Source organism: Seriola lalandi, unplaced genomic scaffold (assembly GCF_002814215.2).
Source record: "Seriola lalandi dorsalis isolate HSWRI2012SDOR001 ecotype SW California unplaced genomic scaffold, Sedor1 jcf7180002054519, whole genome shotgun sequence".
NCBI classification, from domain to species: Eukaryota; Metazoa; Chordata; class Actinopteri; order Carangiformes; family Carangidae; genus Seriola; species Seriola lalandi.
The window spans coordinates 2,288,975-2,307,788 of NW_019525072.1; the positions used below are offsets into that span (position 1 = coordinate 2,288,975).

At 37.3% G+C, this 18,814-nt stretch overlaps 2 protein-coding genes across 2 annotated transcripts in view; both read left to right on the forward strand.

Moving 5' to 3' along the window:
- Positions 1-366: 366 nt before the first annotated feature.
- On the forward strand, positions 367-14,982 carry LOC111660611 (splicing factor U2AF 65 kDa subunit-like). The gene is made up of 11 exons (XM_023413972.2): positions 367-556; positions 3,307-3,481; positions 4,340-4,443; positions 6,353-6,504; positions 6,626-6,742; positions 7,700-7,838; positions 7,954-8,033; positions 11,742-11,864; positions 11,953-12,039; positions 13,253-13,495; positions 14,678-14,982. Exons 1-11 carry the CDS (start codon positions 508-510, stop codon positions 14,807-14,809), a joined length of 1,401 nt encoding a protein of 466 aa, XP_023269740.1. The 5' UTR covers positions 367-507; the 3' UTR covers positions 14,810-14,982.
- Positions 14,983-18,007: 3,025 nt separating this feature from the next.
- The window catches only part of LOC111660604 (uncharacterized), a 23,796-nt gene continuing 22,989 nt past the window's right edge, over positions 18,008-18,814 (forward strand). Inside the window, exon 1 of the mRNA XM_023413961.2 lies at positions 18,008-18,245. Coding sequence (XP_023269729.1) covers positions 18,120-18,245 — 126 coding nt within the window. The 5' untranslated portion in view covers positions 18,008-18,119. The remainder of the gene's footprint in view (positions 18,246-18,814) is intronic.

Genomic DNA, 18,814 nt, shown 5'->3' on the forward strand with positions numbered 1-18,814 from the left:
TGGATTACCAACATGGCAAAACAGGCAACTGCCCAGGGGCCCCAAAAGTCCCAGGTTTATTTCATATCTTTGGACCTTCACTGTTTTAGTTTATAATCTGGTCGTTTGTTGTGAAGCTATGTTTTAATTCAACTGCTTTATTTTTTCTGTGTCAATTAACGCATAGCAAAATAATATTATAATATCGTAAGGGATGTTTAAGGCTGAAATTTACAATTACTTTCATTATCAGTGAATCTGGCAATATTTCTCTTTAATAATCAACAGATTGCTCAGTCTGAAAATAGAGAAAAAGCCCATCATGAAGCACAAATAATCACATTCAGATTGGTTGAGCTTTTATTTTGATGGCTCTAACCGGGTGTTGTGTGTTTATTGTGTGTACCTTAACTCCGGGAGATTTTCTGTGGCTTTTTGCTGCACTGACAGCGGTCCTTCCAGGTTTATCCTTCCTTCTTCACACAAGCTACACCTGCGATATTTTTACACAGCAACAGAACCGCTATAATGTCGGATTTCGAGGAATTTGAGAAGCAGCTGAGCGAGAATCGACAAGGTGAGTGTTAACGGTCTGTCTGTGTCCCAGTTTGGTCTGCAAGCTAGCAATGCAACGCTTGTGCGTAACGTCAGCTCCCCATATTATTTTATGAATGAATAACCGACCTGTCAGCAACTTTAACAAGCAGTTTTCTCCGCCATGACTCAGCTCGTTTACCTTTTTCATGTCAGCATAAAATCATTCTCTCATCTTCATCCCCCAGCCTCCGTACGGTCGCTGCTAATTTAACACAATTGTGAATTGAGTCTGGGCACCGGTGTGAGGACACGGTTTACCTTCTGTCCAGTCTCCTGTGCGAGATGCACAACTCCGTTTAATCTTGTAGTTTTTTCTAATCTCGTCCGCTTCTACAAGGATACACACGGGTGTAAATGATCTAATATGACATTTTCTGAATCACCATGATCTACTTTTTAATTCGGCATCAGTTACTAGAAAGGTTTTCAATTTTCAAGTCAGTCTTAAAACAGTTATCAGGTATCCATTTTTGTTTATCTGTCATATGCTCCGTGTTTTCTCGCTATTGTGACACGTTGTTATATTTCTTAGGAGATGATGATGATGATGATGAAGATGATAAAGGTCATCGTCACTATCATTATTGTTATTGTTGTTGATTTATGATTATTGTTGTTTTATTGTTGGTGTCAGGGGGATAGCACAAATCAGTAGCAGGATGCATTTGTATTGATTTTGTTGCAACAATTAAACCACAGCTTCACATTTTTTCAAGCCTGTCTTAAAACAATAGCCAGGTGCCCATAAATTCACTCTGTATTTTCAATGCAAGTGATGGGAGACAAATTGTACAAATTTATTCCAAAGTTTATCCAAAGGCTGATATGAAAACAAAGTGTCACAATGGTTCACAGTTATGACAAAACACTGACCAGATGACAGTTAAATACAGCTCATTTAGATCTTAGTTGATGAATTAATGGATGTCATTTGACAGAAAACCAATATTGTGGTAATTCATATTTAGTCATTTTAACCTTTTTAAGCAAAAATGCCAAACATTCCCTAATTTCAGCCTTTCCAGTGTGAGGATATCCTGCTGTTCTTTGTTTTATGTGATGAGAAACAGAATATTTTTGCTGTTTGGACTCTTGGTTGGATGAAAAACACATTTTAAGATGTCACCTTGGACTTTAGGGAATTATGCTGGGCATTTTTAAGCCATTTTCTAACATTTTAATGCCTAAAAGATTAATTATTCAAGAAAATAACTGTTAGACTAATTAATTATAAAATAAATTATACCCTCGGGTATACTGAAGTAGAGCAGTGAAATTTGAAGTAACATACAAGACATAGAAGTTTCCCAGATACAAAAAAAAGAAAGAACCTTCCACCAAACATACCACATCTAAAACATGACATTTATTCAAAGCAGGCGATAGTAAAGTGACAGGAATTAGTGAAAAATGAGCAGCACAGACTTCTTCAAATGTCTCGTTTTGTCCAACTAACAGTTCAAAAATATTCAACTTACAATATAAAAACAGAGATAAGCAGCAAATCCTCAGAGTGGAGAAACTGGACATTTTGTCATTTGTCATTTTTGCTTGAATTATTATCAAACAACTAATCAATTATCAAGGTAGTTGCTGATTAATCAACTAATCGTTTCAACCCTATTTTGAGTAATTATAACGGTCTGTTTGTCAGACAAAAAAAAGCTAGATGCCGTCACCTTGGCCTTTAGGAAACTACGATGAGCATTTTTAAGACCAAACAACTTATCGTTCAATTGAGAAAATAATCATTGTTTGCAGCTAGAGCTGAAATAATTAGTTGATTAATCAATTAGGTGATTAACAAACAATAATTCAGCAAGAATGTTGATAATCAAATAATCATTTAAGTCAATTTAAAAAAACAAAAATGCAGTGGTTCCACATTTTAAATGAATGATCTTCTTAGATTCCTGTAATAATAAACTAAATGTCTTTGGGTTTGGGGCTGTTGATCAGATAGAATAAGAAATCTGGAAAAATAACCTGGAAGTGGGCTATGCCCGACGTTATCCAGAATTTGATCCAACCTGTCAACGGTGTGACCATGCCATAGTAACCTTATTCATTCCCTTTGAGTCTTCAAATGATGGTTCAGTTTTGGGCTGGGGTCCTTAAAGCATTATTGTAACAAGGTCACAGACCCAGAACCCAGTTTGGTGGTTTTTGCTGCGGTTCGTATTGATTTCAGTTGGAAATCTAAACCCACCCCTCCATATAGTTACTGGGTTGATGAGGCGATGGTTCACCTGAAGTTGTAAAAGCTCAGGTACACCACTCACAGCTCAGGTGATGAATCCCACTAAGTATGGAAACCATTCTGTGACAATGTCTGTCGTACAAGAAATATAACCTAATGCCTGTAACTGATAAACACAACCATGTGTAAACACTGTATTTATTTCTTACTTATCTAATTAAATTTGTGTGTGTGTGTGTGTTTGTTTTGTTTTAGCTTTGTATTTTAATGGCCTGCATGTTTGTTTTGTTTTTGATCCCCCAGGGTGTGTGGTGGGTGGGATGTGGGCTTTGGAATAACATAGTAAGAGTTAGAAAAACCAATAAAAACATCAGATTTTTAATTATTTATATGAAAAATGTTAATTGCCTGTATTGAGTATCTGTATTCCAGTATTACAACATAGACTGGTATTTACCAGATAAATATACAGTAATTATTGGCACATATATAGGAAATATTTTTCGTTGCTTTTTTTTTTCCCATCACAGAGCGAGAACGAGAGAGACACAAAAAGAGGAGTCGCAGTGGATCTGCGGGCCGAGGAGACAAACATCGCAGCTGGAGCAAAGACAGAGGGAGCCGCAGCCGAGAGAAACGTAGTCGGAGCAGAGACAGGAAGAGCCGGGACCGCCGGAGCTCCTCCCGGGATCACAAGAAGCACAGGTCAGTGGCTGAAAGCTGCCTCCTGCAGTCCAGCAGCAGAGTCCCAGTCAGCAGTCTGCTGCGGAGCACCGAGTTACAGCCACACCTGGCAGGATTTTAATGCGGAAATACACCTGTGTCATCATGAATCACACAGCACGTCCATCCGTAATAGCCGTTTTCCCTGGAGACTTGTCATAGTAGCCAAAACATTAGTACCATTAAACCTGTAATAACCAGTTTTGGTCTCTTGGAGACGGTGGAAATAATACAACAAATAACTATTATCACCTTTTAAGTTCAGATAGTAAACTTTTTGCTTCATTTACACATCCAGCAGGTACAGAGCAACGTGATCATTCATTTGGAGTCATGCTTGTGTCCACTTGATGAATGTGAGTCCAATATTCCCTCTCTTTTAGCTCTGTTTTTGGTCTCCACCAGCTCCTGAGGGAAATATCTGGCTCTTTAGCTGCTAAATGCTCCACTATGTTCACCAGCTGCTCTCAAACAATCTGTCTGCTGTTTGGTGCTGAGCAGGACGTGGACAGTAATGTAGTGTGAATGTAAGCCCAATGTGACGTCTTCAAATGTCTTATTCTGTCCAACCAATTTCCAAAACTCAGAAATAATGAACTCACATTAAACGTAAAGTAAAGAAAAGCAGCAGATCTTCACACTGAGAAGCTGGAAGCAGCTAACAGCATGGCTCATTTATTTCAGGTGTTTTTAATTGACTTTACATGGTGGGTTTTTAATGCATCTTACTTGTCCTGTAGTTTCAAATGGAAATTGTCCAATGAAAATAATAAATTGGCTGAATGTATGAGATTTTCCTCTCCTGCTTGAGCTTTTATTTTGTCCATTTTATTTACCTAGTCACTCTCCGAGGCGAACAAGAAAGAAAAGGACCTGCAAATACTGGGATGTGCCTCCTCCTGGCTTTGAACACATCACACCAATGCAATATAAAGCTATGCAAGGTACCTCTCATGTTCCCTGTGCTTCTTCAGTCTCTGAGTCAGACTTCTTCAGAGCCACACCTACTGATTTTTCATTCAGGAGTTTTCATGTGTTAATGTTGTTGAGCTTGTGTGAAGACCTAAACAAGACTGTAGTTGCTTCTGGAAGGGGTCGAACCAGGTCAGAACCGAGACCAGGTTAGAGCGACCCAATGGTGGAGTGGTTAGGGCACATAGTACCACATGGGCGTAAAATTCGACTCCCTGGCTGAACCCTTTGCTGCATGTCATTCCCCTGCTCTCTATCCCTGTGTTTCCTGTCTCTCTTCACCGTCCGATCTAATAAAGGCATAAAAATGAAAAAAAAACTGAGACCAGGTCAATTCAAGGACTAATCCAGGTCAAGAACAACACTGGCAATCAACTGACCAGTTGCAACCATAACCATAAAAAAAAAAAATTTGGAGCAAAAACAAATGTCAAAATGGCGTGTGCAATATTAATTTGTCTACCATCAAAGATTTTAGCATTTATACTGTGGTATCTATTTAAATGTCCCAGCTAACCCGAGGTTACTGCATGAGGGGAAAGGGTCAGGTGAATGCTGATGTTGTAAAAACAACAGGAAGTTAGTTTTTTGTAGTTTGGACCTCTGACTTTGCTGGCTCATCAACACGCTCAGCAGTTGCAGCTGCAGCAGTGGCCGTGACATTAATATTCTTATATTCATTGTGACTTACACTTTCTGAAGAAAGTACGTTTTTATGTTTTCTTCAATATCAAATGAATCCAGTGATAATTGCCTGTACATCCGCAGGTACACTGCAAACAGGTGCTGCTAGTGGCTGATTCTACATACATTTAATGGTGCCAATTTGTAAGCAAATGTAGGCAAAAAAAAAAAAAAGAAACAGGGCTAAAGTCGAAGCAAAACCCTAACTCAATGACTCTGGCAACATTATATCTGCTTCGTGTTTACATTCCCCAAAGCTCCCAAGTAATGGGAACCGTTTTCATGATCAGCCCCAAATAGAATTAAGAAAAAGAATAACAATAGAAGAACTATTTCTACATTTTTTGATGTTATTGAGGCTGGCGGTGTCACGTTGACATGGTTCTTACCTTCCTGAAACACTGAGACTTTCCTCTATCCATTCATATACAGATATCTGCCATCTGCTGAAAACCTGTGGACATATGGGGATTGTGGGGGGCACAGTTTTGTCTGGAGGAAGGTCCGCAGTGTGAGACTTTTAAAAACCCCTGTATTAGACCATTGTGAGAAAATCAATGAGGTCCCCATTATGACAACATTTAATTTGTATGTAATTTTTGAGTAACTGTGAAATTGATTTATCAGGTGTTTAATCTTCTGGATTAGCCACAAACAAACTGTCCTGTTTGGTTATTTTTATCCATGAACATCGCAATTGATTTTCCAGGAAAATTAAACAATAAAATGAAACTCTTATCCATGCTACCCAACACTCATTTCCAGGATCTCTGAATATTGCAGGTACTGTATGTGTAAGGAAGATGAAATGCACAGGTTTCTGGTCTTTCTCCTGGGGAGAAAACCTCAAGTAAATTAAAAAAAAATATATATTTTTATATTTTAGTTTAGTTTAGTTTGAAAAAAGTAGAGCCAGCATTCAGAAACAGTCAAATCCTGGACAAAACAGAGACCAACAAGTCAAGTCCTAAAACCGCTGTTGAGTTGTGGGCTTCAGGTTCCTGTCATCAGATTTTACTCTTTCATTATTAATTCAATTTTTACAGAAATTTCAGGGATCACATTAATGCTCACTTCATATGAATCACCTAGAAATGAATCATTCCAAAAATCTGTTATGAAATAAAGGGGCAAAGGTTGCAGAAGCTAGTAGCTCTGCAGCTGAAGGTGAAGCTCTGTCTTTTATGTTCCCCTCAGCGGCCGGGCAAATACCAACAATAGCTCTGCTGGCAACATCCACCACGACTGGAGTGGCTGCAGCACCGACACAAGTGCCCATAGTTGGCAGTCAGATGACAAGACAAGCCAGACGCCTCTATGTTGGAAATATTCCCTTTGGAGTGACTGAGGTAAAGTCTCCAGTTACTCGTTTCTTTGTCCTCCAGTTTATTCCAATAAATGTGACATTTTTACCCGACACAGACGTGTCCAGTGCGTCCGGTCCATGCTTTGTGTTTTCTTTCTCCACAGGAGTCCATGGCCGAGTTCTTTAATGCTCAGATGCGGCTTGCAGGCCTTTCACAAGCTCCAAGTAACCCTGTACTTGCTGTGCAGATTAATCAGGATAAAAACTTTGCTTTCCTAGAGGTATGTGTTTCTGATCCCGGTTCAGCCACTCCATGAGATTTTTGCTTCGGCAAATAAAAAAGATGAGGCCGGCAATTTTGTATATTTTGATTATTGTGGGAAAATCCCATGAAAAACAACACTGAATTTATCCTCCTAAAAAATATTTTCTGTGTATCCAGAACCTGATTTAGCTCTCTAGTCTGTGCCATCAAGCTCCACTGTTGTCTTTTCATTTATTTTCTGTATGAGTAAAGATGTTTGTGTGCTGCGCTTGTGTTGCTGGGTAGTTTTTTAGCCACGCTAGCAGCACGTTGCTGCCTTACTGAGCTTCTAGCAGCGCTGTAGACCCTTTGTCTTCTTTTGAGACAGTCTTGACCTCCCCAAGGTGAAAAAATAAAACATTGTCAGAGTCAATTTCAGTCTGCTGCCCGGACAGATCTGGGGCTACTGCAGTTATTTTTATAAAAAAACAAACATGACAGATGAGACAGAGCTGTGAGATTAAACGAGTAGCCGTAACCATGATGAAAACAGAAAAAGGCTTCAAGCAAACCCGTCTTGAAATTCTTGCTTTTTATCAAAGAGCAATAGGAGGACACTACAAATGAACATTGAGGTTAAACAGCAAAAGATGCAGATGGTTTGTGTTGTTGTAATTAGCCAGGATTTATAATGATGAGGGTAATAGAGTTTAATCATATAGCTCTTATCAAAACCAGAGATTACAAGGAACAAATGAAAGGAAAACATAAAACCCACATGTTGAATATTGTCTACATACACAAAACCAACCTGCAGACACACACTCATACAGACAAGGTAAATTCATGATATGAACGTGTGACAGTAACAGGCCACTGTAAGATTTGCTGCATACCTGTTGATGCTGCAAAGTCATTTTCCTCCTTCATCATCATGTTGCTGTGAGCAAACATTGCAGCAGAAGTCTCAAAGTGTTTTTTTTTTCTCTTCTAGTTTCGGTCTGTAGACGAGACGACGCAGGCCATGGCCTTCGATGGAATCATTTTCCAGGGTCAGTCGCTGAAGATTAGAAGACCTCATGACTACCGACCTCTGCCCGGTATCTCAGAGCAGCCAGCTTTCCACGTCCCAGGTTCATTACTGATGGGTTTTTTTTTAGCCTTAAAACAACAAGCTCTACTATGTAATTCATTCATTTTGATTTGAGAAACTTTGATTGAACCATTTTATTTTTCATTTTTGTGTAGGTGTCGTCTCCACCGTCGTTCCGGATTCCCCCCATAAACTGTTCATAGGAGGCCTGCCAAACTATCTGAATGATGACCAGGTATTTAACTGAGAACAGACTGAACAGGTGCACTCAAGTTTTTTCTCTCACTTGCTGAGGTTTTTGTTACACTGAAACACAAAAGTCAAAAATAGCTTGAAGTGAATGACCCCACAGTATTGCAAAAAAAGATAAAACACAATTAAAGTTGACAGAAACACAGTATAGGGGAAAGATAAACAGGTTAATATTTAATGACCTGATATTTTAAAGTACTCACAATGAACAACTTCTACACATAATTGGCTTTTTTTTCAAAAGAAATGTCTGTAGCACAAGCTTTTATTTTTTTATGTTATACTTATGCTCTCGTTAATTCTATATGAATATTATAAGAAGACTTTTTGTGACTTGGCTAAGTAAACTGCTTATACCTTTCTCATGTCTCACGTACTCATTTAGGAAAGGTAAGCAATGTCCAGTATATTTACATAAGAGACATGCAGTAATTTCTGTGTGGTATTCAGGCCTGAATGTTGGATTGTCAAAGGAAAAGTCCACCTGCTAAAAACATTACTGGTGACGTGTTTGTGTTCTAGATTTTTTAACGTGACTTTGGGCAGGAAACGTTAACTATGGATGGTGAAATGGTTTTGGTGTCAGTGCCTCAGATGTACAGAGTAAAAGCATTTTTATGGACGCACTGTTGTTCTCGTTTCTCAGTCACTGAAGGTGAAATAAATCATAGTGCAGGATGCTAACGAGACCAGGATCTTTCCATTACAACAGAGGTTTTATTTTGAATAGTGTTTGTTGCTGTGTTTAAAACGTAACGAACTCTACTGTTAAGTAGCTGTAGGTTCAGCTGATTAAGCAGAAAAATGTTGATAATCTATCACTGAGATGAAACAAAAATCTGATGAATTGTTTTATCTTTTTTATTAATTTCTTATCATAACAAGCTCAGTACCTTCAGTCTTGAAGTTTTGGTTCGACAAAATAAGATAATAACACGATCTTGGGTGTTATGAAATTGTGATGGATATTTTTCAACACGTTGGGACCCAACTGTCAATTTATCAAAAGAAGTAATCATTAGCTGCAGATATCATCTTATTGCAGATATATCAATATTGCTGTGTACACCAGCGATCGTTGATAGTGATCAGTACTTATATGTTAAATTAGGTTTGAGGTAATTTTAAACTCTAGTCTCTGTTACATAATTTCTCCAACAGAGGGAACTGATGAGTTGATTTTTTTTTAAATGCAAAGTGTTTCACTCAGCAGGCATCTTAATTGTTTAAAGAACAAATCTAAGAGATAGATAACAAGTTTGTTGTTTATGAAAAAATAATTAATATTGATTTTTGAAATTCTCAAATATCAATGTCAGTATCAACCTAAAAAAAAATCCATCACTGTTTGTGCTGTACCTGCAGTCCCACTTTTATCAAGTTTAACGAGGCTCCGTTTCTGGTGTTCTCCGGTGGTCGCCCGTTAAGTTGGGCAGGCTGAGAGAAAGTGGATATAACAAAATGTACATTGTAAATGAATATTAATTAAATAGATTAGAGAATTTAAGGGTGGACTTTTTCTTTGAGAATATAAAAGCTTAAAGTAAATGTTTGCTGATAAATAGGACAGCATACGGTCTCTATTTTAATACTTGTGTAGAGGAAGCAGTTTGACAGTAGCGCTCCATCTTTGCTCCCAGGTGAGCACATGATGTGAATCACACGGTGAATTTAATTCTAACTGTCCATTCTGTCTCATTAACTCTTAATTAGTTTACAGAGCACATGTAGCCTGATGTATATTATTCACTGACTTTTTTTATATATGTACATATATATATATATATATATATATATATATGTATATATATATGTATATATATACTTGCAGTCACTGCCACTGCGTTGATACTCACAGCTCTTTCATTTTTGTTCCCCCACTTTGTCCCCAGCTAGGGGCCTGTAAGATCGTTAAGTCTGCGCTCATAATTTGTTCAGTAGTACTCATCTACTGCTGCCATGCCAACATGTAACACAAGGCAAGTAAGACATTCTGGTCCTCACACGGATACACTCCGAGCCAGCAGGCTCCCTTACTGGCTGCTTTCTCTCTCCCATCATGCTTTTGGAGCGCGTTTAGGACCCGGGAATTATGGGTTAAGGACTGATCATTAAGCTTTGGAGATGTAGTTATTGTTGTTGGGGGTGTTTTTTTGGGGTGGAGTGGGGGTGTGTTCATGTTTTAATGTAAAGGTAAGACTGTATAAACATATTGTCTGACTGTTCTGGTGCAGGCACCACCAGAGAGTCACTTAAACCACTTTAAATAAAATCATTTTTTTATTTCTTCTTCAACATAAATCATTTATTACTGAGCTTGTCCTCAAAATAAGTCTGTGAATCGCTGGATACGAGACTATCATCACTTTTTCCTTATCATTTTCTTATGTGTAACTCAACAACACTCCAAATTACAGCTGAAATGATTAGTCAATTAATTGATTAGTTAATCAATGGAAAATAGAGATGTTCCGATACCAATTTTTTCTTCACGATATCGATTCCGATACCTGAACTTGTGTATCGGCCGATACTGAGTAGTTATCCAATAGCAATGTGTTGAAAAAAAGATTAACAGCTGTAGCCTCCTAACCCTGTTTGTGATGTGATTACTGTCATTGTTGTATGTCATGGCTCAGGGTGAACCCTTTGTAAAACATGAACAGATACGTGAATGACATAGAATCTTTCTTTTATTATCTCATTTGACTGTCAGCCATAAAGAAATGAAACAATTCCTACACTAGTTGTACTAACTCTAGTGTCTCCTGTTGAAGTTAAAGCCTTGCAGACCGTACACGTTGCCTTTTTACTGCTGGGACGTACCAGTGCCATGTTGCCAAATTGCTGACATTTTTCTAACGGCTACTGTTACACTACTTACCGGAAATCAGTTCTTCTTTGGCACTCTAAAAACAGTAGTCTACAAAGGAAGTTGTGCTGTGCAGCCACTGGCAACTACTGTTTTAGAGCGGCGAAGAAGAATTGATTTCCGGCAAAACTCGTTTTATCCTGGTGTGAAACTATAACGATAACAGATCGGTGCATAGACTTGTGTACTTGCCAATACCATATTTTAGGCAGTATCAGAGGTATTTCAGATACTAGTATTGGTATCGGAACAACTCTAATGGAAAATTGATAAATTTTGATAATGGATTAATTGTTTTTAAGTCATTTTTAAGCAACTTTCCCCAAATTTACTGATTCCAGCCTCTCAAATCCAAATTTTTGATTGTTTCTTTAGTCTGTTACAACAGTAAACTTACCATGTTTGTGTTTCAGACCACTGATTGGACAAAGTAAACAGATTGTGAGGGGGCAGAATAATCAAAAACATAAAAATAACTGATAGTGAAGATAATCGTGATTTGCAGCTGTTTTCCAGATGATCTCAGTAAATTTTCTCTGACAGGTCAGGAGGTTATTATTGTAATACTCAGACCTCGAAAGACAATTTTTTCTTCTCTAGCAATGCATCGCCCATAAAATGTGAAATGCACATGTGTACAAACTACCATAGCAAATTGTATTTAATCATGGTGTTAAATACAGTAAACATTTTCAGTCCATTCCCTGTGATCTGATTTTGAGTATCAAATGGACATTTAGAATTCACTCTGTAGAATAACACATTATGTTTGCTGTGAACTGTCAGTCTCATATCTTGCTGTCTGACTCTGTTGTGCAGGTGAAGGAGCTCTTGACATCGTTCGGGCCGCTCAAAGCGTTCAATCTAGTGAAGGACAGTGCCACGTCACTGTCAAAAGGTTACGCCTTTTGTGAATATGTGGACATCAGCGCCACTGATCAGGTAACGATGGTGTGTGACTTCTCTGTGTTAATATCATTAGCTGTGTGTTTGATCTGCTGCTCAGAGCTCTTTGTGTGGTCTTCACCAGGCTGTCGCTGGGCTCAATGGAATGCAACTGGGAGACAAAAAGCTGATCGTCCAGAGGGCGAGCGTGGGAGCTAAAAACGCCAATCCTGTGAGTAGGACTCCGTTTACCCTTTACCCTCTTTAAAGGCCACAGCTGGAAAAGTGCAGCTGTTATCAGAAACAATGACAATGGTTCTGTTCCATTCAATTGTCCCAGGAAACTATGATAGTGTAACGACACTAACAAATGAAAGCATTAATCTGTGTGTGTGTGTGTGTGTGTGTGTGTGTGTGTGTGTGTGTGTATATATATATATTTTTTTTTTGTAAAATATTCACAATTATATTATTGTATTTCATGTTTAGTGAGTTTTATTTGTCCCATTTCAAGGTACAGTGTGCATAAAGCAAAGCAGACTGTGTAAAACAGCAAAAAAAATACACACACACACACACACACACACACACACACACACACATATATATATATATATATATATATATATATACACATACTGTACATGTATATGTGTGTGTGTGTGTGTGTGTGTGTGTGTATTTTTTTTGCTGTTTTACACAGTCTGCTTGTGTGTGTATGTATGTGTGCCTCTGCTTTGCTTCATGTACATTGCACCTTGAAGTATTATGGAAAATATTGCATATGGCAGGAAATATCGCGATATTCGGCCAAGTCTAACTGTCACAGGATTAATTAACTAATCTCCACACCCTCCGATTCATACTCACTGCCACCCAGCCCTTTAGCACTTTCTGCTGCTGCACCCACATGACCCAAATGTACTGGTTTGTCTTGTCAGTACAGTATTAAAACTGGGCTATGTATTATAAAAGAATTGAGAATAACAACAAAAAAAGAGCATATACACAAATTTTCTGATCTGTTGTTCACACTTATGTTGAAAAATCAGACTTCATTTATGGTGGAAAAAATCCTGGGTCTCCTGGGAACACCTGTGCTTTTCCAACTATGACGTGTCAAAATGTCCTCTATTAAAAAGGCCTGTTAAAATAAAACTGTACGCACACATAAGCCCGACTGTTATTGGAATTTCCAGCCTCCACACAGTCTCACAATGGCAGGTTGTGGGTGTGAAAGGTCAACAGAAAAATAACTTCCAACATTTAATTCACTCTAAAGATTTCACTAAAGACACTAAAGATTCAGGGACAAGAAGCAGCAGGTTTTATGGGAAATAAATTTAGTATGAGATCAAAGTTGTGAGTCTGGACTGTGATCTTGTTTATTTACTGTACTGAGTCTGAGCTGAATATGTACATACTCACTCTTCCTCCACCTGTAGACCTCCATCATAGAGACCCCAGTGACGCTGCAGGTCCCTGGGCTTCAGAGGCTGCAGAACTCTGGCATGCCCACGGAGGTGCTGTGCCTTCTCAACATGGTGATGCCTGAGGAGCTGGTGGACGACGAAGACTACGAGGAGATCCTGGAAGACATCCGCGAGGAGTGCTGCAAGTACGGCAGCGTCCGCTCCATCGAGATCCCCCGGCCCGTTGACGGTGTGGAAGTCCCCGGCTGTGGAAAGGTGAGCCCTGTGTTTGTAAAGTGCCCTTTTATTTACATTTTATAGTCTATATTTTAAGTTTAGACTTATTATTAACTCCAGGAAACTTGGGTTATCAAACCAAATTAAAGGCTAATTAAGAATTAAAAGCTCAGTTTGCGTTAGAAGAAATTATGTTTTTCTCTTCACTGTTATTGGTCTTTGCTTATAATTTCCAAACAGTTAAAACATGGTGGCTCTTGTGGAAATGCTGTCAAGGTTCTGCTAAATAAGCCACCTGAATGAAGCTACTAAATGAAGAGGCCATGCAGTTGCAGCATCAGGCTTGCTGTTATAACGAAGACTTGAATCTTTAAGGAAAATCATAGCTCACCACATGTAGCATGGCTTTGTGAGACTAAACATAAATTCTTTACTAACCTCATGTTACCATTTTAACGTAATAATATTTACAGGTTTATATGAGACCCTTTTTTTCTAAACGCTTTAATTTCAACTTTTTAGCTGCACTTTGCACGAGGATTTAAGGATTTTAAAATGATTTCTTCCTGAGGACTCATCCCGAGGACGACGGTTATAATGTACTAATGTATAATGTAATATAATCATATGTTATAATGATTTCACAGTATGAACTTGAATGTAATATAAACTGAATCTGTGTGTAACATCTTACCTGTCTGGTGCTCAGAAAAGTGCTGAACTTGAATTACCATGAGATCCAGACCAAGATTTAAATAATTAATGAAGTCACCACTTTCACACAGCACCTGCTGCTGTGTGGTGGCTGCAGGGTTTAAATAAACTCCTTCAAACAGACACAACATCAGTAATGACATTTCTATAAAACCACAGGTTACATTTAATGACAAATGAGCAACAATAGTGGTAAAACGCACTACTCTAACCCATTACAGACTCTGCTTTAATTGCATTAAAACTTGTTTTGTGATGTTGGTGAGGTCTGCGTAGCTACAACAGTAAAGTGGTGGCATTAATGAGGTTTGGAGAAGACGTCTCGGTTTCACTACATTCAGTAACACACAACGATTTTGCAAGAAGTCCCTGAAAATACCAGAATCTCATCGCATTCATTTCTAGTTTGCGCCACCTTTTTAGAACATTTGAGAATGAGTTCTCATGCCTACGTGCGTACATCTGAGGTCCTTTTCTGATCTTCATACCTACTCTTTTTGATTTCAGATCTTTGTGGAGTATGTGTCTGCTGCAGACTGTCAGAAAGCCATGCAAGCCCTCACCGGCCGCAAGTTTGCCAACAGAGTGGTGGTCACAAAATACTACGATCCGGACATGTATCACAGACACGAGTTTTAAAGCACAGATGAGTCTGATGGAGAATCTCACTCCTCTTTTCTGTTTGTAAGCTTGGGTTCAGTCAGTTCCTTTACTCCTCTGAATGTTGTGAACGTGTCCTTAGAGACTGGACTGGGAAAAGACATTTTATTACATCTTCTACTCTACAAACTGAACTGCAGTGTGTGTTTCTTCAGTACTGAATATCTAACTCCCAGCTTTAGCCTAATACCCCTACAGTGAACTGAACTCATTCTGAATTAAAAAAAAAAAAGACTGTAGTATACATTACATTTGCAGTAGAATGAATGTGACATGTATCTTACCTAAACCTAAACTAATACTGCCTGACAATGCCAGAGTAGCTGTCTATCAAGTATGCACTATATGAGAAAAACAACAGTCAAATGTTTAGATTTCCCTCCTGAGCACAAATATTTATTTCTGTTTTAGACCCAGATTTGAGAAGCCATTATAATGTTAATTGTGTGGCTATGAGAAAAAAAAAGTTTTTAATTTATTTATTTATTTTTCCAGAGTAATATTTTTCCTCTATACATATATTAATGTTCCTTAAACATATACAATGCTATTAACTGTACTGCTTATATAGACCAAAGGTTGACTTGTTTTGTCATGTGAGAAGATACGTTTTGTCGGAGCAGCCTCAAAGGTCATTTTGTAAATATGAAATAATCATGTCTAAACAAATAAAATTGGCCATTCACACCGGAAGCTACTTGAATTAGAAAATAATCTGAGTAAAAACTGAATCATCATTGAAAAGATTTCATCAAAAACTGTTGACTGTTTTAAACCCCTCCCTCGAAAAGTGATTATCCAATAGCAACTTCGTAACGGTAACTATAAATGTAAACATTATTTTCAAGGTTAATAAGTATATAATTTATACTATGCATTAGTGATGGTATCACAGTTTAGGTTAACGTTGAGACAAAACACATTGGGGAGTCTTAATACTAAAAGTAAAAACATTTGAAAACAGTTTAAAATACAAACGTGCAATTCAAATGTCGGATAAACAGCCAAACTGAATCAAAGTCTGATCTTACATTTTCATTATAATACCCGAAATAACTAAGCTCACTTAAAATAACTCAGCTGGAGACATTAAAATATCAGCTGGAGATGCAGTCATCTTTTTTAACCAGGTCCAATGGAGTAGTGTGAATGTTAGCTTAACTGGTTAACAAGCTACAGCTTATAAAGATGGTCAGTGACAGTTGTCCTTTCAGCCAGAGAAAACAACAGTTGCTTGCTGAAAAACGAGAAATTATTTTTGTCTGTGTCTATCTTAAATCAAAGAACCATTGTGTAAAAAAGTACATGGGATTTAAATGGTAAATCTTCCATGATAGCATTTTCAGGCGCTTATGTGCTGTGTGAGAATGGAAAATGGAAATGAAAAGCAAGAGTTAACTTAACCAACAACGCAACAGTGACTAAGGTTGCTGGAGCTTATGTGAGAACGGAAAGTAAAACCCACATAGCAACAGTAACGAAGGGGGTGGGGCTTTATAAACAGTCAATTGTATTCTTGAACCAGCAATAGTCAACAATTAATTGATAAAATCAGAATAACAAAATCAAACCTGTCTTCATGGTCTTGTTTAAAAAATAAAGCAGATATGCACATGTTAAGAAATGCACCTTTAAGTTTTGTAGATAGCATACTGAATGAATTTTTTAAGCTTTATTCTTTGTGTGCTGTTTTGCATCTGTTGATGAAAATGTATTAAATTAGAGCATTCATTTATTATGAAATATAATTTATTTGCATAATAAAATGCAGGCACAAATACAGTATCCAAACAGATACGTCAGAAATTGGGATGATGACCTGGTTTGCACATGCAGAAAACTATCTGTACTGTTTCGAAGTAAACTAATTGTGTTTTAATGTAATTAGCGGAACATACCAAATGATAATAAACTACTGTATTTTATACATTTTTGGATGGCCAGAAATTTTAAACCATTTTTAGTTTGTACAATCCCTGCCACTGCCATTGCCTTGAATAAATGCTTGCATCCACTGTTAGTCTGTCTGTGTGGGATTCTTCTTTTTCTTCTGTATCACCTATGACATACAGTAAACACACTTCTTCAGTTGTGTTTATGTCATAGGTGATACAGAAAAAAGTGATAATCTAGATATTTATAGCAGTTTTGGTTTGTTTTTTGGTGGTGGGCAGAATTACAAAAAACTTTCCTCCATAAAATTCTTCATAAAATTCACAAAGAGTGTAAATATTGTGATCACCATTCTTGATATTAATATAAACTACTTGCTATTAGTGTAATTGGTACAAACAAAAACAGTGACATTTCTTATATAGTCGTGTTTTCTGGTGTGATGAACCTGAGCATCAATATAAGCGTGAAAGCAGACATAGTAAATATTTACAATATTGGCTGTGCTGCATCTGCAAAGACGTACATTTCTTGGTTAACATACAAGTATAAACATAATGCAGCATATGGTAGCTGTCTTTAAATTTCACTATAGTAGGAGCTGTCTTAGAGCTGTCCTTGTGTTTTTTGTTTAAGATTTCAGTATGATAATACCTGTTTGAAACTTATCTATTATTTTGTTTATGAGCAGTATGATGATGATGCATACAGTTCAGTTCAGACCAAAAACAGTATTGTGGGTATAACCTTTATTTATTTTTTTAGCAAAATTAAGTGAAAATTGAATGCAGCAAACCGTAAAATCCTTGAATTAATCAACTGTTCATTGGAAAAAAATGTCTGGATTCCCTGAATATGACAGGAATTCTTTGTCTTAGTTTTACTTTACTACATCATCATGCTTTTTATTTAAGTATTATCATTTTATTTGCTCATCTGTACAATTGCAATATATGTTTCGTTGAATTGAAACAGGAAAGAAAAACAGTCAATAATTTTATTTTTTAGGATTATTTGACCGGATGTATGAAGATTCTACGTTAGAGTATGACGACAGCAGTTAACACCTCTGAACTTTAAATATTTTGTATTTTTATTTAATTCTTTTTTTTTTAATCTGTAAATTTAATGTATATGTTTCAATAAATTCCTTTCTTTCAAAAACAGGAAAGAAAAAGAAAATCAATTAATTGTGGTTTTATTTTGTAGGCTGTGACCGGATGTTGTGTCGTAACTCTACGTCAGAACACATGACCATGACAACAGCAGTCAACAGATCAGTATATGACAGATGTTCGTGCAGGACGAGCCGCTTCATTCAATGTGGAGGAAACGCGGAGGGGAGCGGTCTGTGTCTGGTTTATTCGCCGCGGAGGAGAGCTAAATGTACTGAAACATGTCTGGGGAGAAGGCCACGAATCCCTGTAACAAATTTCAAGCCAACATCTTTAATAAAAGTAAGTGCCAAAACTGCTTCAAGTCCCGGGAGCTGCATCTATTGAACGACCATGACAAGGAGCAGGTAACGTTACACTACTCTTGGATTCAGTTAATGTCACTGTTGACTAATCAATGATTTTCAAGAGTTACGTTTTGAAAAAACCTTTACGTTTTTCTAACTTGTACATGTAACACAAACTTCAACCTTCAATCTCAGTCTGAAAACATGCAAATATATAACGTGAAAATGTTTAATTTAAGGTTTAATTACCTTCTATCTTTACTGTGGTCTAATTGCTATTTTCATTATTAATTCATCTGCCGATTATTTCTTTGTTTAACCGATTAATCTTTTTTGTGTTTAAAACGAAAGTAAATAGTGAAAAATGCCTGTTATATTTTCTCATAGCACAAGCTGACATCTTCACGTCTTGCTTTAACCGACCAACAGTCCGACATCCAAAGATGTTCACTTAAAAAAACACCAGTCTAGTAATTGAGAAGCATAAAACAAAAAAAATATTCACATTTCTGCTTTGGAAAATGTCCAAAATGATTACTCAATTATCAAAATAATGCAGATTCATTTTCTACTAATCAATTAGGCCCAATTGACTAATTGTCCCAGCTCTAATTCTTAGCATCCTTGGA

Coding starts and splice junctions, on each gene's coding strand:
- LOC111660611 (XM_023413972.2), top strand. CDS start 508: ATGTCGGATTTCGAGGAATTTGAGAAGCAGCTGAGCGAGAATCGACAA. Junction 3,482..4,339: donor CGGGATCACAAGAAGCACAG/GTCAGTGGCTGA, acceptor TTATTTACCTAG/TCACTCTCCGAGGCGAACAA. Junction 4,444..6,352: donor GCAATATAAAGCTATGCAAG/GTACCTCTCATG, acceptor TGTTCCCCTCAG/CGGCCGGGCAAATACCAACA.